We start from the raw sequence: 21,177 nt of genomic DNA, 5'->3' as shown, positions 1-21,177 counted from the left end.
AGAATTAAGCAGGTCATTAAATCAGCCAAGGAATCCACACTGCTGTCGCTCCTGCAGTATGTTACTGTGAGCAGAGGGAGCAAATATACCTCATATGTGCAGGAATGTGTTCATCATTTACACTATATGTTTATTATGTGAAAACTAACTACAGTAGCCCAGTACTGATTTGATGTTAGTCATTGAAAGGACATTCAATTATTTGTTTTCTGAAATGTTGTTTTCCAAAGAGTTCATGTTTGTTCTGAAATGTTTTTGTGTTTCCTGAAATGTTGTTGCTGTGTTTTCTACGAGATTGTTGTGTTTTCTCAAATGTTGTGTTTTCTTTATATACTTTGTTTAAAGTTGTTGTTGCATTGTAAAGTTGGTGTTTTGCCCCCCCAGGGCCACCATACTTTTAGTTTTCCAAGTGAAACAAGTAAAATTTCCAATGTAAAACAACATGTCTCCTTTAAATCTACAGTACCCTTATGAAGGCGATATATTTTTTTTATGAATTGAAACCTTCACTTATACAGGGAACATCTAGTGACAGCGAGCTCTTTGGAGAAGGATTATAAAAGTGTAACAAGCTGTAGTTACACAACAGAATAACACTGCAGCTACAATGTTATCACAGAGCTTGAACAACACATAAACAAAGCCACGTTTCTCTGAGCTACGCTCCTGTCGGGTGCGAGGTGTTTTGAACATCGCCACAACTTTATCAGCTGTATCTGGGAGATCTCTCCTCTTGAGTTAATCCTCTTCTAGCTGGTGATAGCAGCAAGTGATAGTGCTGATGTCTTGTTACCAGCAACATATGTTCCCTTTCATACAATAGCAGCTTCCCAACCATTTAATAGGATTGTTGGTGTTGTTTTTTTTTTTTCCCCGGCTCCGCACAACAAACACTTTTCCTAGAAGTGGTTCGACATGTGCCCAAGGAATTTGTCTCTGCGTTGCACAACAAATCAGCCTAGGTCAGGGGCTAAGATTGGCCTGCAGGAACAGACTACTGAAAACAGCTCCTCAACATGACGAGAGGGGAAAGTGGATTTTCCAGTTTAAAAGCAGAATTGTCTCTGCTCAAGGCATTATCCTGTGTTCAAAGAGATTAATTAAGTGAGATGCTATTGATACGGTGCCGCGCTGCTCTTGGATCAGCACTGGTCATGTTCACTGACAACCACTAGCTTTGAAAAAACGGCTACATGGCGTTTGCATATGGAAAACACATACTCATATGTTCTCCTTGGTTTTTGAGTCTTGCAGGTTGTTCCATTGAGATGATAAATGCATTCCAGGAACAGGGCAAACATAATATAACTTTGTTGAAAAACTCTGACACCTGCATCCAGCAAGTCTCTGTAAATAAAGCAGACTATTACATCATGACGTTGTCCTCGAGGAGTTTTCCAAAAACTTTCAAAGGCCCCTAAAATTCTGCTTCTTTTTGTCCCATTAATGAAGCATCTCTGATGTTTCCTCACTCCTCAGTCAAGATATATTTTTCATAGCAGTCATCAAAGTGAAGAAATCCCATGTTGTACTTTGATGTGCTTAACACAGTTTTAACTCGCGTCTCATTACAGAGATAATTAATAGTTTAATTAGCACCAATTCTCACCAACTGACAGCTTCTCAGACACACAAGTCATGTGATTCACTTTCATGTGAAATGATACAAGAAGCTTGAATTTTCTAAACGTGTGTTTTTGTCCTCATGTCATATCTGGGTTTCCTCAGCTCAGGTGTTTTGTATCATAATTGCCAACAAACTTTTATTGCTGATGTTTTGCTAATTTTCCCCTCGCACTGATTCAGCAGACACAGCAGAGCTAGGAGAACACGGTTCCTCACCAGGGGACAAAGTGCCCAAATATGTGCAATGCAAACAACTTAGGTGGATTAATTTTAATTCTCATTACCTGGAAGCAAAGCAATCATTTTTTATGATTGAAAAAAATATAAGCAAGCATTATGAATAAAAGTAATTATCATTTTTGTGCTTCTTTTTTTTTTTTTTTTTGCATGCTGTTTGCAATTAACACTTCCTGGAATCTGAACGAGCATTGCAGAAGTGTTGAGTAGCGGCGGAGGCAAACGCTGCAGATCAAAGGAGATCAAAGTGACGGCGCGAGGAATCGACGGTTTTTTCTACGAGTTTACAGATGCTGAAGAGAAGCTCGTCACACAATGAGCGGCGAGTGGAGGCTTCGGAGAAACAGCGCGTGCCTCTTGTTCGGGCAGAGAAACAATAGCATGTCTCCCAGCATGGGTGAGCGCCAACATAAAGCCTCTGTTTCATGTCTCACACCCCCCCCCCCCCCCTTCACCCTCCCCCTTCACCCTCCCCTCAAACTGTTCACTCAACTTCCAGTTTACGACTGCTCACAACAGTTTACAGCAGCCAAATTTCATTTTCTACTCCTAAATCCTATCGCACATTATCCTGTACATTGCATTAGGGCCCTAATCTTCCCTTTCTCTTCCTCAGAAGAAGAAAGGAGCGCCTTCATGATTAACCCACTTTACAGCAATAAATAAACGCATCATCCAGTAATGTACACCAGATTTAATTTGAAGGGGGGAAAAAAGGCCAGAACGCTCAAATCACTGAAATGTAATGAAAAATAACACAATGCAGACACCAATGGGCGCCTTAGGAATTAATTTGAATGCTCCATAATTTTTTTCTCTCTCTCTTGTACTCTCTGGATTGGTTTTTCCTCAGCCAACTGTGTGACTTTTCCCCCCTCACACTCTGCTGGTGTGAAGTCTTCAAAATATACAAAGAGAATAAAAAGAAACAGGATCAGTCTGCTATAAAAAAAAAAAAGCAAACAAGAAACATCACTTTTATCAAATTAACTTATTAAAAAAAAAAAAAAAAGCTTGCAGTCTTTCTCCTTTTTCTTCCATCTTTGTCACATGAAGCCCATGTTGCTTTTGGTTTCCCATCGTTTTTTCGCTTCAAACCTGCAACACAGGAAAAAAAGAAGAAGAAACATTGAATGAATGTGTGAGCGAGTAACCAAAGAGCAGCTAATGCAGGCTTCAGCATCTTCACTCTACTTGAACCCAGAGTGGCAGATATGATGGCAAACATAAACACGAGGACATGAGAGAGACGTCGTACCCCCAGACTATTTGCTTCTTCCTTTTCTGTTCTGCCCTCAAAGCTTCCTCTTCCTGTTTGCGTTGCACAAAGTCACGGCAATCAGCGGCTTGAGCGATTTTCACAGCCACCTATTTAGAGGCAGACAGAGGAGAGGCCCATTAGAGAATGGAAATCAGTCTGTTGCAAGCACAAGCACGAGCTCCCCGACTGATGTGTCAGGGTGGCTTCTCGTCAGGGTCTCTGCTGCCTGTGCTGCCTCCTCCACATCACAGCAGAACCGTCATTGAGCTGAACAACAACAAATGTTTGAAGAGCAACATAAGGAGATTTTACATAACGTGTAACACACATATGAACATATAACTCCAATAATACCTTTGCTATGATAATTCTTCTCCTTAAGACAGCTGCTGGTTTTATTACATGTTCACTATGATTTTTTATTATACATAAATTTGCTTGTTTCTGAAACATACATAAAAGCTGAAACAACGAGTCAATTGATAATCAATTTATCGTTAAAATTAGTCGTTACGTATGAAAAGTGCAAAAATTTACTGATCCATTTTCTTAAATGTGAATATTTGCCGTTTTTCTTGTCGTCTGTGATTGATGTTTGGGGTTTGTTAGTGTCACCTCGGGCATGTTTCACTATTTTCTCACATTTTATCGAGCAAATAATTAATCAAGAAAATAACTGACAGATAAATGGATGATGAAGACAATCATTAGTTGCAGCTCTAGTAGACGCTGAGTTTGCTCCAGTGCTTTTTGTGTTTATCTTTAAAAATCCAACCATACAACCAACATACTGGAAATATCTCCACTATAACAGCTCATGGAAAATAATGGTAAGGAGACACAGTAGCTACATACATGGCGGTGCTCAATAATGTTAGTGGTGAATATGTGTGAGTGTATATCTGGGGCTGTAGTGTTGTTTTATTAAAATCATTCTGAAGTATTTTGTCTTTTGATTTCAGAAGAAGTGATGTTTTTAAGATCCTGGCACATAATCTCTCCTACACATTGTTTTATTTTTGATGACGGCTTTTTTCTTGTTTAATGTGCAAATGAAACAACTGAATAAATAAACGTCGAGACACATTGTTCAGTATTTTTTTAGTTTTCGTCTCAGAGACGTTGCAGTGGCATTTTTTCCGCTCATCACCAGTGTAAAAAGTGTTTGGAGTTCTGCAGGCAGTCCCTGAAATCAGAAGTGAAGAGAATGACCGTGACTGCAAGAGGCAAACATTCAAATCCCAGGGAAGACATGTGTGTATTGTGAAGCAGAATAATCCCAATAACCCCAGTCACACAGAGGCACGGGAAACAAAGGGAAAAATCCTGCCTCCTCTGTCACTCCTGAGATAGGTTTATTATTCAAGCAAAGGCAAACTTTGATAAACAACTTGGAACAATTTCACCAAACCTTTGGGTAATTCTCTGTAATATTCAGAGTACAATCAGGGGGGAAAGGAAGTCTTAAGGTAATGAAGAAATGTGCCACCACTGCGCCACTTGAAAAAAAAAAAAAAAGACCTGCTGGAAAAAAAATGTTTCAATTATAATTAAGTGGGATAAACTTTATTAGAAAGACTGAAACTAAAATATCTCCTAATGCATGCTGGGATTAAGCAGGTCAGAGCGAGCAGGCAGGAAAAATTAAACTCTAAAGGCTTTTTATCACCATATTTCAGGAACCAAGGGTGTAAAATGTTCTAATTTGGGATACATTAAAAGCCATAAAGGTCTTTCAAAAAGATTAATGGTACTTTGCTTGGATTTAAGATAAGGGCTTCGGCTGGCTGCAAGTACTGGGCTCCGGCAGGGCCCTCAAGGCATTCATCTATACAGTCACTGGAAGATTTGTGAAAGCGTCTGCATAACCTGGAGCGTGCATACTATGACAGTTCTCCAGTTCTTTGCCATTTTATAGGTTTTAAATTCCTCAAATCATGTTTTCTCCTCTTAAAGAGAGTTAGAAGAGATGATTGCTCTTACATTTGCAGCAAGATTTGCGAGCAGATAAAACCACACCGGCGTGTTCGCTGCTCCTTGTTGGAGTGGTGTAGGTGCTAAACACTTTTGAGTGGCTGCGATGCACGCTGAGATTATAAACCAGACGTTTATTCAATTGTTGACAAATCCGAGAACAGCTCCTGCTCTCTGTGTTTGCTGGGGGAAAAAAAACAAAAAAACACATTGGCTCATTCTGGGAGCAAATCAAATGAAACTGCATGATGCTAAACGGTTTCATTTGGAGATTTACAGCCAGAGATTTTTCTTTTTTTCCTACACGAGGATTACCCACATTAACCTGCTCTCCTGTGGGGTTGCATTTGAAATGCAAAAGGTCTTGAAAACACGCCTTCCCAAACATTCCACGAGCAAAATTAAAACCCACTTCCATGCCCCTCATTTCCCCTTCTTTTAAATTCACAACATAGCCTTTACTATATTTAAAACATTAAAGGTCTTTAATTTTTTTTTTCTTTCTTTTTTTTTTTTTTTTATCAGTTTAGTCTACAATCCCTGATGGTCTTTACTGGGGCTCAACATTAATGTCAACCAAGTTACCTAGGAGACAGAACAGATCAAAGAGACAAAAAAACCCCTCAAATGTCTGATTAATCAAGCCTGCAAACAGCTTATTTCTTTTAGCCTGCATGCAAGTATGAAAATGAGATTCCGAGAGCAGTACATTGTGCAGATTTGTTCATTCTTATCTGAACAAAGCCAGCGGCAGCTTATTTCATGGATCACTGGCACTGTCAGCGCTGTGGCGCCGAGCAGGTGACGGCTCCTCTTTCTGTGGCGAGAACAAAATTAGCAAAAAGTCGGCACAAATTAGCCTCTCATATTTTCAGTAATATGACATTATTTTTCATTTACTTTTTTGATCCACTTTTCAGGATTTTTTTTCCCCCTCCCCTTGCGTGCATCTTAGTGCCAAATCCTTTCACATCAGAGGCTGGTGAAAAATAAGAATGAAACTACAAAGCTGGAATAAAGGCAGGAGACAGGAAACCTCCTGCATTCTTTGTTTATGTGGCTCCTAAAAGGCAATTCTTCCCACTCCACCACATATTAATGTACAATTAAGTGTCCATCACAGGCGTGTTTCCGTGCCTCTCTCTTGTGTGGCCTGTGCACAGCCCTGTTAAAAACAAGGTTTATTCAGAGGATTAATACTCTGACCTTTGGAAGATTTGAAGGCAAAAAAAATTCATCGTGCACAATGTTGGCACTGCAGCAGCAGCAGCTTAAGGCCACTAGGAGGGTTAAGTAAATAGTACCGTTTTCTGTTCATTCGTGTTTGGGTCGTCATGGAGATTCAAGTGGAGACCCAAACATGGGGCCACAATACAAGTAAAAAAAAAAAAAAAAAAAAAAGAAATAGAAAAAATGAGCATTGCTGCTGTGTAAGAAGACAAACCAAGTCTATCTTAACAGTTTCACACACTGTTTTCATTTGTGTGTCTGTTCTCTTGCATCAGTTGTGAGGTGTTTGATAAATGAAAGAAGCATTAGGAAGTCTTTCTAAGCAGCCCAGGGTTCACAGAAACACTGTGGCAATTAAACAGCGAGTGGAAAAAGACAATAGCTGAATGAAAGATGAGAAAAATGCGTCTCCATGTGGATAAAGTGTTAAAGCTCCTATTAACAATATGAAATAAATGATGGCTTTAAGGGAAGAAATGGCCTTAAACCCATTCATAAATTTCCTATCCAGGAAGCCTCTTCCAATTAAAACCTGTGAGAGGTGGATTAACAAGGGCTATATGGCTTTGCCTCGCTAAATCACCTCCCCAAGCTGCTCTGCTGCATTTGACGTGTAAACGATTAATGACCAGCCTAATTCCCTTATCACACTACCTTAATGCCTAAATAATGTGGCCTTAGTCAACTTTGGAAAAGCAGGGCTATATAAGAAAGGAATGAATATCAGATTAGGCAGCTCGTGTGTTATTTCAGCATAATTTCTTAGAACTGAGGCGGAGGGGGAAGAAAAATGGGTTTCAGCAACACAGGGAAGGTCAAGAGATCAAGAGGTCAATCAATACCACCCGTATCGCATTAACAAGGAAAGAAGTACAACGTTTCATTCAGTTAGTTTGGAAATCTCTAAAGTAAAGTAATAGACTGGAGGAAACACAAAGAATATAAAGCAATCACAGCTTCATGTCTCACAAAAGACAATAACGGTGACAGAGACATCCCCACATGCACACACACCTCAAGAGTTAGGAAGAGCTAACTATTAGCTATAGACTATTAGCTACAGTGAATAATATACTGTTCATTTCCCTGATTACCTGTCAAGTCCAACAACCTCTAAGAGTCTATGGGAAGGTTTTTAAATTATTATTATTATTTTTGCCATGATCTTATTTTGTCCAACCAACAGTTCAAAATGCAAAGATACGAAAATAAGAAGAGAAAAGAGAAGCAGGAGCCAGTAAATGTTTTTGCCTTTTTTGCTTAATAAACAACAAGTAATCAACTCTCAGAAATACTGCCAATGCTGTGTCCAATATCACTCACTACTCCCTATATAGTCCGAATGTATAGTGAGAATTATTATATCTTATAAAGTGGACCATATATCCCAGAATGCATCGTGAAAGTAGCGTTCAAACGATGGTCCTTAACCAAGCCATATATACCATCATGCATTGTGCTCGTGCTGAGAGAAAGAAAAACAGAGCAGGGAAAATGACTCTGTGTTGGAAAGTGTTTTTTCATTTTACCACTGAGCTCACGATATAGAACTACATAGAGGGTGGGGGGTGGGGGGTGGGCAGTGGATGAATGAGGGATTTCAGACACAGCCCATGACAAGTTCTTCATTGAAAGGGTTTGTGAGCAAAATGATGTAAGTATTAAAAGTTTCAAGTGTAAAAAGAGTGTTAAACTATTATAAAAGTGTATGATTAGATCATTCTGACTGATGCAATGTTAGCAGCATTTTACTGTTGTAGCTGGTTGAGGTGGAGGAACAGGTGGAGGGTTGCAACAAATGATTTGTTTTGATTAATAATTAATTAATCTGTTTTTTTCGATGTGTTGTTTGGTCTGTAAAACATCAACAAATAGGAAGAAATGCTTGTTACAAGGGCCCACGTCTTTAAATCACCTGTTCTGTCACACCGACAGTTCAGGAGCAAACATTATTCACTTCACTGAAATTTAACACAGTGAAAAGTAGAAACTCACATTTAAGAAGCGGGAACAATGAAGCATTTGGCATTTGTGTAATAAACAGGGATTAAATGATTAATCAGTTATCAAAATAATTGCTGAATGATTTTCTGTTAATCTACTAATCGATTAATTAGTTACCTATTTCAGCAAATTTTATATAGTGTGGAGTGGTTTAATCACATTCTGTAAACTCATCATCACGTTTAGGTGTAAAACTTTAATCAGTGAAGGTACTAGTAGCTATATCTGTTTAATACATGTAGTTAAGTGTAGTATTTCAATGATACAATATTGAAACTGTAGTGTAAAAGTAAAGTGCACACACCTGAAAGTTGTACTTTTGTACATTACACTTTCATTCACCCATCGATCGTCCCAGAAGCATTAAAGTTGACTGGGAGTTTGATGGTAATCTCAATTACTTCAACAACTACTGTTTCGGTACTAAATTCAGCAATAGCAATATATATAGCAATGCATCATCATAATCCCATTACAGTGCTTGGTATAGTGGTATATTCCCACACTGTTGTAACCAAAGTTTATCAGTCTTTCATGGGGCAGCCTCATAAGAGCTTGTTGTAATCTTGCCTGCACTTTGACAAACAGAATTACATGGCAGGCTAAAAGAAAGTCACTCCGGGGAAGGCGCAGTAGAGCAGCCATGTCTCCATTCTCTCTTCTAGTAATCTGATGCTAGATACACATGACATGTCATCTTTAGGGAGTAGACAAAAAAAAAATCTCTGAAAGTTCGCCTGCTTTGTGCACATTCCATTATCTCGCCTCTTCTGAGTAGGGTAGGCTTATTAGCAAGCTTTGAACTCACACTTACAATAATATGCCATCAACAGTTTTATAAGCTAATTAGAAAAAACAGTTTAATTAATGAGTGACTGGCAATAAAATGGCAATCATGAAAAAAGAAACCGAGGGTGCTAAGCTTCCACTACCACCAATTAAGGCCTAATTACAAACAAATTATATATGTGTTTTGCTGTGGGCTTTAATTTAAAAAAAATGGCTTTAATTAAAAGAGAAAACATACTAATTAATTAAACAGCACACAAATCTACATTGAAAAGTATGCTTTGTCTATCAAGTAATTAATGAAATACAATAATCCAAATGAGATTCCCAGGCATTTGATAAAAGCTTAGTACCCATTTCAAAATCCATTTCAAAATTAATGGGCGAAAATTTAATGTGAGTCATCCAGAGATACAATAAAAGTTCATTCAGTGATAAATTGCTTACGCTGAAGGAAAAATGAACAAAGAGGAGAGTTTCCCTAAACTCTCTGCGAGGTGGCCTGGGGGGGCTCGCGGGGGAGAGGGAGTCAGCCTCCTCCTCTGATGTGGGGCGGGGAAAGTCAGAATCTGATAAAGCTCACTTTCACAAAAGCGCTGCTCATGAATTTTTTGATTACAAACACGAGGCATGGCGGGGAGGAAGGTGGCGAGAAGAAAAAGGTGTTAAATAACATAAATATCATGAAACACTCTTAGTTCAGCTCTTTGTTTCAACTAAGCCACCATGTCTCCTCCGACAAAATGCCGCACCACCTTTGTTTCACAGCATTTAAGCGAGGCTTTCCAAAGGGTAGATTTCAAGGACAGTGGGGCTTTTCCTTTCAGCTGCTGCTTCTATTGAAATACGAGCTGGGACATAATGAGGGATATTATAACCATCCGTATGTTCAAATGCTAAACCATAAATGGCTCCAGTTAATGCATATTCATGTGGTTAATTATTGCATGTTAAGTGATATAACTACTGGAAGGGACCACTTTTTAAACAATTTAGAATCATGATCATCACACTCTGAGTAGAGGCCCGCCACCCAAAGGCCGTCCAGAGTTCAGGAAGCCACAGGTCAAAATGAGGCTGGATTAGGGTATCAGGAAACCAGTTGCCAATCAAACACAACACGGGCACTTTAAGACCAGCAATAGGAAGCACTATTCTCTATTTCATTGAATGAAAATTAGCAGAAACAAATGAGTAAGAGGTGAGAAATCATTCAAAAGTGAGTAAGGGTTAGGGATGACTTATTTTTCAAGATAGTGAAAAATAAAAGCTGTGTCAGGACTTCCTCAGCAGGTTTCCCTGGAGTATGTGCTCATGACATTTATACAATGTGTTGATTCAAAAAACATGTTATAATGACAACTTCACCATGAGGAGTATGTAACTGCTGCCAAGTGTTTTTTCTGTCGGACTTCACTTTGGAGTCCAAGAACTGTTGTATTCATACTATTCTCCTGACTCATCACCACACTTACATACAAAGAGATTAGTGTCCTTAATTGAGTTACTGAAATAATCTGGTTTTGTTTTGTTGCATGTAAATGTAATAGATGGTTTAGAATAGGCTTCGGATCTTCTAGAGATTTGATGACGATGTTTGTTTTTGTTGAACTGTAGCTGTAGTGTCACACTGATTTTATCGCTTTCATTCTTGTTTTTACCATGTATGCAAACTCAAATCTGCAAGGCATTATGGGATGGCAAGAAAATCATGGGGTCCGAAGAGGAAGTAAACAGTTTCATACATAGTAACTGGAAAACTCCTGGGCTGGAAAGGTCAGTGTAATCAGTGAAAACAGACCTGAACTGGATTACAGCCTGAACCAGCAGTTCTGTGAATACAACAACATTTAAACCTTATTGCAGTAAACTATTTTTTAAACATTTTGTCTTAACTTGAAGAATTAAAGACTACAGAATTTATAATCTGAATAACTGACTTCATTTAACGTGAGTCTCCTGTGATGTGCATAGTTGACACTTTATAGTGTTCACATTCTGGCAAACAACTTTAACTAGATAAGACACTGATATAAGACACTGATCCTCCATGGTGCCCAGCTCTTTTGCTCTGTGCAGACTGAAGGGAAAAATCACTTTCTACTACATACATGCTTCTTTGTGTGTGGTTCCATTTCTGGGTAGTTCAGGAGAGACCAGCAGCCATACAACTACTTTTTATGTTTCATATTCTTTAGCTCCTGGAAGTCATGAAATGGACTTGACACCCGCTATTGTGACAGACTACAGAGGGTTTCTGTTTTGAAGTGGTAATGCCATTCTAATAGCTTTGATGAGTGCTATAAGGGAACTGTAAGCTCTAATATGGTGTGACGGTCTTTTGTGGTGAAATATACCCACTTACTGTATATAAAGTACAGCTTCTGACTATTTCAAAAGACCTCAGTGGCTGTTTTATAAGGAGAAAAAAAAGCAATGGAGTAATTATTTATCGTAAGGCTGATGTTGAATGTAATACGAGAGGGTGGATTAGTGTGACAAAGAAAGCACTGTACAGTAGCTGAGGTTAAAGTACACAAAGCAGTTTTTGTCTTGCTGAGTTGATTTTTATCATTCTGAGTTATGGAACGATGCTGAATGAAGACACTAATAAAAGTTCTCTCTCAAAATGCCAATGTAAAGGATCACTACATTCAGTAGTACATTTTATTAGCAATAGCAATCCAGTGTCATGAAATTATATGGTTGCTATCGACCTTCAAAAGACGTTTGATACAGTAAACCCTTTTATCTGATGCAGTGAATTTATAGGATGTGATAACCTCGTAGTTGGTTTGTTTAAGTCATACCTAAGTAAATCTATTCAGTATGTAGACATTAATGGCACCATATCAAATCCAGGAGCTGTCACATGTGGAGTTCCATGGGGATCAATCTTAGGACCCTTACTTTTCCTAGTACACGTGAATCAGATACAATCTGCAGTTGATTATGAGCTTGTTGTTGAGCTTGTATGCCGTCATTTTGGCTTTGTTAAATCAAAATGTGTCTTTGTGAGTTCATAGTTAATTTCCCTACAATTGGCTAAGACTTTAATTATTTGATTTGCCTCATACAATAACCTTACTCTAACCAGATTTGTTATTGTTGGCTTCAATGAAGTCAAAGTAAAAGGACACATCTTAGTCTCTGGCTTAGGTGGTTTACTTGATCCCAATTTCCTGGTAATTATACAGTTCAACAAATTGTCTTATGTCTGTTAAAGATGACATTTTTTTCATTACAATGTAAGAACCAATTTAAGTACAGATAATTCTAAATAATCAAATTGTTAATTCGTTGCTTATGTGGCTAAGTATGTTGCAGTAAGCGTGTGTACGGTAAATGCCTAGATGTCCAGACATCGGAGTATTTACATGTGTTTGAGCATACTAGAGACCAGCATTGGTATAATGCTTGTCATGTCAAAATTCTGTCTAATTTGTGGGCTTGGTTCTGTTGGATTAATGTCATTTGAAATTTAGTACATAGGCTACAGAAGTTTTTTTAATTAAAAAGGAAACATGAGAGACGTACTTCTGTCTGTATGTATTGTTTAGGACAGAATAAAACCAAAGCAACACATTACAAATTTCCTTGTAGGTCACACTACACTTTAGACGACACAGGAAGCCTTCACCATGCTTTGTAGCATTGAACAGTCGTCAGCTTTTGCACTGGCTCATTTACCAGGAACGGCGGCAAAATCAATCTGTCAAATATGAGCTGCTGGATGCTATCAAGGTTCTTGACAGGCTTTGAGCCATTTAAACAGTGTGTGTCAGTCAATAGATGTTATGCTAATTACAGAATTAATTACCCCACATGCAACTTGCAGCAGTGTAAAATAATGTGCAGTAATCAAAGGATGGAGGCCCAGTCTTCTTAACCGGAGGACCTGCACTGTTTCATCCACTGAACTACGAGGACTACCAGGAGGTGAGAGGCTTTTTACATTATTTTGTGTCTTGTATGACTTGTGAAAAGAAATCATGCTCAGGAGGACCAACAGACATCTTTATGAGAAAAGAAATCTGATCAGTTTAAAGGAATACATTAGGTAGCTTTGTCTAAGCAGTGTAATAATATTTTGTTACCTAAAAGGGGCTGTGATTTCTTTGCGCCATTTTCGGGGGCGTTGGTACTTTCACTCAAAAAAAACTGGAGGATGTCTTCGTGAATTCATCTAAAACAAAGACTTACAGCCTCGGGAAATGTTTAAAAACTGTAATGAGAATAAAAAAACGCAACCTGCAATATCCCAGCCGCGGGTCTCAGAAGTTTGACAGATGAAAGAGCACATATCTCAGAATTTGTAAGGAGCCTTCAAAACAGGTTTTTACCAAATTGTTTTAATGTTCAGATTAAAAAGAAGAAAGTAGAGCAAATGGAAATCATTAATTGATTTGAGGGAGCTCAAAACAGCAGAAACAAACATTTTCGTCTTATAAAAAGGAGGATTCTGACAGCAAGCACTCTATCTTCCTTCCATTTGCCTTTGCTTGGAGGAGATAAGTGGGAAACCGTTAGATTGAGGATGAAAATACACTGAAACATTGTCATCCAACATATACCAGCGTTTTCCTTACAAAACAATGCCTAAAGGGACAAACAGGCCTCTTTAGTTCTTCACAGCTGTCGGAATGCTTTTGCATTTTTTGCTAAGACAACCTGTTCCTATTCTTCCAGTGAAAAGCCTGCCACAATCATGTCTTGGTGTTATGACCGTAAACAAATTAAACATCTAAGCCATTCCGTACCAAATGAGCCACTCAATTATAACCTTGAAATTGATTCTGGCCACAGTGGGGATTATTGATCCTCTAAATGTTTGTCACCGTGCTCCTGTCAAAAGTGAACAGGAGTGCTGTAAACAAACATGTTGGTCTTAATGCTATCTGCCTTACAGACGGCATCATTTAAGATATATCATAATCCTTTCTGATTCACAATCCTTCAAACTTCATGGCTTTTAGCTGCCACTTCATATTTTCCATATATTCAGCGTTGCCTTCCTTTGTATTCAAAAGTTAACGGTGTACAACTTTACGTCACCCAGGGTTCGGGGATTTCAAAATGGTCAATTCACTACCCGCGTGAAATGAAGTTATCACTGCTAAACAATGAGTTGTGGCTGCCAGATTGCTGTCACGTCCCATCACGGTTCTGGCAAGACGCGAGGCAGGTGCCAGAGAGGCGAGAACCTCGGCTCAGGCTAAAACCAATCCACCAGCGCTCTAAGAGGCTTTATGAAAGTACAGCGCAGGTGCCACTCACAAGAGCTTTCATTTAACTCCCCCATATTTGACCACTTTGCTAGCAGTTAAGGTGGGAATATGGAGGGGCTGTGACGCTGCACACTAATGTCTATTACACAGTGGAGGTACCAGGGACACGCATGTAATGCCAATTCAATGAATAGTACAACTGATTTTTTTCACTTTTAAACACAGAACCTTATTTTTGGAGCTGACTTATCCATTCAATAGGGTGTGGTTTTCCAGAAAAGGTTTGATGAAAATATAAAAATGATATATAATCTATATTATATAATTACATAACATTTTTTTTTTAACTGACGAATAAAATATCCTGCAAACACACATTCTGCACTCCTGTTTGCAGTCTTTGGTGTCATTTATTGCTAAATCTTTCTGGGTGACGCATCTAGTCTAAAATTCATATAATCAGTGTTTCCTGTGATTCTGATTCAGCTGCAGAGCTGAAAAATGAGGCGTTATTTCACCCTGGTTCCAGAAGTAAAATTATTTTTTGTCGTATGCATAGTTATGTGACTCACAGTGGGAGCCATTGTGTTGCCTTGTGCTGTTGAATCATCAGTACAAAAGACAAAAACAGTGTCAGAAATATTTGGTTCTCTGATAAAGGTCAAAGGTGCAAATCTGTGGACATAAAAACAAAAATGACTACAACACCTAAGGTGAATTTCAGTAAGAAACATCCAATCACAGCTCTTAAATTTCATAAACATGGCTGGGAGCAGTTGCCAAGCAACCAGCAGAAACTCCAGAAACTTACTGGTCCCCACCAGGAAACAGTCTGGCATGCAGCCCCATGAGAAAATGCGATTTTGTCGTTTTTACGCTTTGGACTTTATACAGCTAAAACAAACGCAGAGTCAGGCTAACCGTTTCCCCCTGTTGGTAAGCTAAGCTAACTGGCTGCTGGCTATAGTTTCACTAGTATCATATTCAGAGCACAGACATGAGAGTGGTATCAATGTTCTCATCTGACTCTTTGCCATTTTTTCCAAAAATCCTGAACTATTGTTTTAAATCAATTCACTCATATATACTGCTTCAATTCAGTAACTATGGTGCTGTGTTTTGTTCACAACTGCAACAACAAAGCGTTTTGAATTTACAACTCTGACTCACCCCTGTGTTGGCGAACGAGGCTTGGGGGTATTATAGTATTTAGAGCTGTGTTTCATGCCAAAATGAATTTCTTGGAAAATTATTTTAAATAATTGGTGGATAGCAATAATAAACTGGTGGAGGATCACGATGTTATGAAAAACTACCATGTTTCTATGTTGAGGAAAATTGAAGATATCATTAAAAGAAAATATTGAAATGCGGAGTAGAGTAAAATATTTCCTGAACCTTCTTTGCAACTCTTTTGCAATCCACGACTAACAATGAAATCTGAGCCCACAGTATGTTACATGTTTGTGTTGCTACTATTATTAAATGAAAAAGCTTATGGGACGCTGTAAGCAACATGCATCATGAAACAAAGAAGTTTAACTTTGATGCTCAAAGTACAGCAATTCCCCCAGTGCAGAAGTAACACCGCAGCTGTATGTCTTTTTAACCACAATTATATGTGTGTGTGGGCTACATTTTATGCTAAATTAGTTTCAAACCACTGCCAAGGCGGTTAGTTACAAAACTTCAGGCACTGCATTTAGGGACATGTACACTTCAAAGGTATGAAACTCTTACCTGGAGAATGATTTAACAGTTGGCTTGAAAGCAATGTACCCTTCATTAAAAAGCAGAGCCAAAAGTCCTTTAGACACTGCAGCACTTCAAAACTAAGGGGAGGGCTTTCCATTAACTCAATGGAAAAAGGCTGCAGGACTGAATGGTGGGTGTCTGCGTGTGTTTTTGTTCCTCTATGTCTTTGCAGCAGAAATGGCCATGGATCCATTAGCCTGATTTGTCACAGCGGGAGCACCCCAAAGATCTCTTATCAGCACAACGTACCTCTCGAGTGGCGAGTCTGTCGCTCATCTCCTCTGCCTTTGCAATGTCCCCTTCAGCTACGGCCCTCTCTATGCTCTTTTCTAGGCCGGACTGCAGAAGAGGGGAAAAAAAATTCAGATTTTTTCTTTTTTTTGAAATAGGGGTAGAGAGAAAAAAAAAAAATCAAAGAGTAACTTCAAAAGTCCCCAGGGCCTTATTTTTAATATGATTGCCATTACTACAAATATGTAGATTTCCCTTCACAAATGAAAACCTTTTTGATTGGATATTAGTGGGGAAATCTTAGAAATGCTACAGGAGATTACCAAACATAAATGTGACTCTTTAATTACACATTTCCATTACAGGCCTAAGCAGAGGGGGTGTGGAGAAGCCCCCGGTTACTGATGGGAAGGCAGTTCTGCTGTGATGAGCCTATCTGAGGAAGCCGAGCGCCAGATTTCTTCATCCCCCAAAATTTCATCATACTAAAAAAATACACTGGAAAGAGTCTGTAATTATTAATGTGTCTCCTCTGATGTATTGTTTGAGGACCTTAACTCAACTGTAAAAGTGCAAGGACAAGACCATCAGGCTTAAAAATGCAGAATTAGTAAAACAATTTTCTCTGTAACTTTCTCTGGTTGCTTGCTTTTGATTTTGCTTAATATAGTTTATTATTCTGCTGATAATTTGAAGCTGACACTGATACAGCCTGACTACTGATCCCAGTTATCACCTATAGTATCCCATAAACAAGACTCAAACTGACGGACCATCATCCTTTCTATCAGGAAACGTGTTTTAAGGTCACTGAAGAAACGCTGTTAGCAGATGAATTAATTACATCTGACTGCTATAACAGCTTTTTCCCACAAATGACTGTGTGAAAGACTTGGCAGAAATAAAAAAAAAGACATATTAATTACAAGGAACTGCATTTGAGGGATGAAGGAGCCCCTCATTATGTTGATGTGACAAGTTCTGTTTCATTCAGCTTGTTAATCATTTCTTTTATCCTTTCATAGTTGCCCTATTCAGAATGAGACTAAAATCAGCAAAAACTCAATTTTATGCTGCTCTGAGATAAATTAAGCACAAAATACTCCAAAATAATCATTAAAAGGATTTCAAATTGAAATGAGAACAGTTCCCATTCACTGGGTCAGCTATAATGTTCATCAAGCTTGCAAATATTTTGCTTCATTGGCAATTTACAAGCCTTTGCATGAAATGTTCATTCCAGTGCAGAAAATGTATCTGAATGGAAGAGGGTTTAGTCTTAATTTCCTCAGTTATGAATGCCACAGAAGTTGTAGCACCTGACCAACTATTATAACCATATTAATATAACCAATAATTTAAATGTCCTCGCTACTATCACAGAGGATGTGTCAGGTACTCTGACACTCTCCTCTTTAGATTTTCATTATTTTCTTGCAGAGTTAAAACCTACATCTCACTTTAATCTCAACCCTACAAGAAAGGAGATTCATCCTAATCTTATCACTAAATGTAGCCAAACATAATCCTTATTATTCTTCTCAGTGTCAGGCTGAGTTGCCACAAGGATCCTTCTAATCCATATGTCATATCACATAAAACAATGAGAGCCTACGGTGGCACAGAAACATAAAGGATGTGAAGGTGTTACTAACAGCTACGACAGACACAGTATTAAACCTTAGCAGATAAGTTGGAAGGCAGGAGTCTTTGTTACCTTCGGAGGGGGTTTGGAACATGCAGGGGGATCAAATCGATCATTTACACCAAAATACTGCTTAAGCTCATCCCAGTGGTTCTCCCGTTCCTCCTGACACTTTCTGCTGACAGAGGAAATGTGTGTTAATGTTCATCACATGTAGACCAGCACTGCGATAAGTCAAACTGTATTCACTAGGTCTAGTAAGCATGCATCCTTTAACTGGACTCTATTTCTGTCTTTATGCTGAAATCAGATCATACCACATGGAAACATTTTGTGAAAGAGTTTGCTGGTGCCACATTTTGCACTCAACAAAACAAAGCTCTGATGTCACTCTGGCATATAGATGATTTAACAAATATATATGCTTTTGGCTGTTTATACTGTGCATTATAAAACAACCATTTACAAGAGCGTACCACAGATCAGACAAACACTGGTTTCTGTTAATGTCAATGTGGCATGAAAATCAACTTTTATTTTGCTGTGATCAACTATCTTTTCTTTTCTTTCTTTCTTTCTTTTTTTACGATGTGTTAGACACATCAACAATGTGATCCAGATTGATTTGAAGAATCTGATGTGTTTGGTGTATTTGTATGTTGGTGTGTTGGTATGAAGGTGTCACGATATCAGAGCTGGTTTCCATACAGTTGTATATACTTCCCTGAGAGGACATAGTAACATTTTGGTACCTTGTCTCTGTAGGTTCCTCACTTTCTGTTCCTGCTGAATGAAATAATAGACATAGTTAAAGGTTTTTAGGATTGTTTCATACAAATGACCATCAGCTAAACAGAAGTAAAGTATAACAGGTGCAGATGGTGGTCTATATTTATAATAAAGCTTAGGGTGAGTATTTTTTTCCTCTCATTTGTCATAAATATTTTTGCCCAGTGGATAAGGTGATATACATAGTAATAGGGGCAGCAATTGTAGCATAAAATTCATTGTACTGTCACTGACACCTGTCTTGTGTCGTCTTCTTTTTCTTCTTCTGGGGATCTTCATTGTCTTCATTTCCTCATTCTTCTTTCGTAAATCCTGGAATTTCTTTAACACACAAACACACAAGTTCTACCTCCGCTCTCTATATATAATGTTATGATACACACACACATATTTCAGCAGGGCATCAATAACCTTTTGTTAATCACATTTTATTAGCTCAAGTTCATGCAGGGCTGGCTTCAACTGAAATGGCAAATGTCAATACTGTAAGTGTCAGTCTTCACTTACAACACAGCAGGTACACCACAGGTAGCTTGTGTTTCACAGACTGAATGCTAAGCTTATAGTAGCTCAGTGTAAACCACAACAACATACTTGCCACATTTCCTGGGATATACCAGGCATACTGCATGTCGGGGAGTCATTGTCTGCATCACCGGCAGTATGAGTCGAATGTGCCTCCACCACTGAGCTGAGCTTTACCCCAGCAGTGCTCTCGAACTTCTCATCCTCCGTCCTCTTCTCCTCAACATCATCCTCTGGCTCATCCTCCTCGTCACCTGGACTAAGGTCGTCTTCGGTTAAACCTTTGGGCAAAAGTCCGCTGTACATTCCGAGTCAGAAGTTTGCAGTCAGATTATACAGTAATTTACCATTTACTAAATAAAATACGGTCAGATCTCGGTAAATTGTAGATTTTGTCGGCAGTTGTTGTTGCTGGCACTCATTTCCGGGTAAACACTGTGACGTTACTTGTAAGAAAGCGCCGATTGGCTGAGCGCTAGGCGCGTTGAGCAGATGATCCAATCAGAACTGTACATACAAATCCTCAGCACGAGGACCAAACAAAAGCTCTTATTGGCTGTTTTTGGTAAGAAAATGTTTAACAGTTGTTGTTGCTCTGTTTTAGCTAGCGGAGCGGCTTTTTTGTGCAAACTTTACGGTTTTAGTGACAGCCCAGAATAGAGGTGTGGAACAAATTTGATGAGTTACAGCAGTCTTAGCCAGTCTTTGCAGTGAAGTAAAGTCAAGTCAAGAACAAGCTGTTGTGGAGCATTTCTAATTGAGGTGAGCCAGGCTACTGACAGGTCTGTGAATTACCAAGAATCATTCAAATGTTAACCTATATTTGTGGCGAGATAAGCTTCCCTCTATGACCAATGGTTCGCAATTTGCCCAAAGTGCTTTGGGCATTACATTATTATCAGAATGATTAGCATGCAAATCTTGTATAGCCCTTGGCACTGGCACAGGCACATCTACCCTTAAATTGCTCTTTCACACTCATTCACATTAGGCTTTCATTTGGTTGCATCTTATTGCAAAGCCAATAATCTACATAAATTATAGCCTGTATTTTGTGTGCCATTTGAATGTAGAGTGAGACCTGTAACACCAATATATCTAAAAAGGCCAATAGCCAGGTCTAAGCAGGCTGGACAATGTATAGGAAAGTATTTAGGTTAAAGCAGTAGTATTGTGCTGTATAGGGCTGGGAATTGTTTGCAATAGTTAGATAGACACAGAACAATACTTTTTATCTAACTTTCCATTTTTTATAACTAACTATTCCTACATGAATACATAACTGTGCCTCAATAAAATACACTTTAAAATTGGCAAAATTATAATTTAAAGCAAATAGTCCTTAATCAACTTTCCAATTAATTGATTCATCCATGGACAAAAAATTAAACAACAACCATTCTGATAATTGAGTAATCATTTAATTCAATTCATCAATTAAAATTGTGAGTAGTTATTGCTTTTCTCTGCTTTCATCAATTCATTTTAAATCAAATCTGTTTGGGTTTTGGTTTTGGACTGTTGTTTGGGCAAAAAACAAGATATTTAAAGAAATATGCCAATCACTGGGAACTTGTAATTAACAACTTTCACTATTGTTTGGCATTTTATTGACTAGACAATTGATTTATTAAAAAAGAATAGACTGCTGAATAGATAATGAAAATAATCTTAAGGTGCATCCTTAAAATCAGAAACAATATGCTCAAAGATGTAAACAAGACTATGAATGTGACCAGACATTTCATACTAACTACAGACATTTTGGTCATTAACAAGAAAGTATTGAGGTATGATGCCCAGCCCTGTCTTGTGGGACAAATGTAAAGCAAATAAAACCTGGAGACCTTGTACTCCCCTTGACCTTCCTGTAGCCTAAGATG

The 21,177-nt window shown here is 38.4% G+C and overlaps 1 protein-coding gene across 4 annotated transcripts; it reads right to left on the bottom strand.

The window, feature by feature from the left end:
- Positions 1–2,542: 2,542 nt before the first annotated feature.
- fam204a (family with sequence similarity 204 member A) lies at positions 2,543–19,744 on the bottom strand. Of its 4 annotated transcripts, none has more exons than XM_056396244.1 (7): positions 19,364–19,744; positions 19,006–19,090; positions 18,733–18,766; positions 18,053–18,158; positions 16,354–16,443; positions 3,122–3,231; positions 2,543–2,961 (listed from the first exon to the last, which is right to left on the bottom strand). In XM_056396244.1, exons 1-7 carry the CDS (start codon positions 19,598–19,600, stop codon positions 2,910–2,912), a joined length of 714 nt encoding a protein of 237 aa, XP_056252219.1. In that variant the 5' UTR covers positions 19,601–19,744; the 3' UTR covers positions 2,543–2,909. The 4 variants fall into 4 exon arrangements, with proteins under 4 accessions (XP_056252219.1, XP_056252220.1, XP_056252221.1 ...); XM_056396245.1 differs by having other exon boundaries at positions 18,053–18,155; XM_056396246.1 differs by having other exon boundaries at positions 18,733–18,763.
- Positions 19,745–21,177: the final 1,433 nt, after the last annotated feature.

This window comes from Seriola aureovittata, chromosome 14 (genome assembly GCF_021018895.1).
Source record: "Seriola aureovittata isolate HTS-2021-v1 ecotype China chromosome 14, ASM2101889v1, whole genome shotgun sequence".
Taxonomy (NCBI): domain Eukaryota; kingdom Metazoa; phylum Chordata; class Actinopteri; order Carangiformes; family Carangidae; genus Seriola; species Seriola aureovittata.
Note: the sequence above shows the minus strand (reverse complement) of the source record. Positions and strands in the feature narration are given on the sequence as shown.

Excerpts from the sequence above, each read along its gene's own strand:
- fam204a (XM_056396244.1), bottom strand. The coding sequence starts at position 19,600 with ATGTACAGCGGACTTTTGCCCAAAGGTTTAACCGAAGACGACCTTAGT. Across the intron at positions 18,159-18,732 it reads GAGGAACCTACAGAGACAAG|CAGAAAGTGTCAGGAGGAAC; the intron begins GTACCAAAATGT and ends TTCCTCTGTCAG. Across the intron at positions 3,232-16,353 it reads ACAGACTCGCCACTCGAGAG|GTGGCTGTGAAAATCGCTCA; the intron begins GTACGTTGTGCT and ends GCCTCTAAATAG.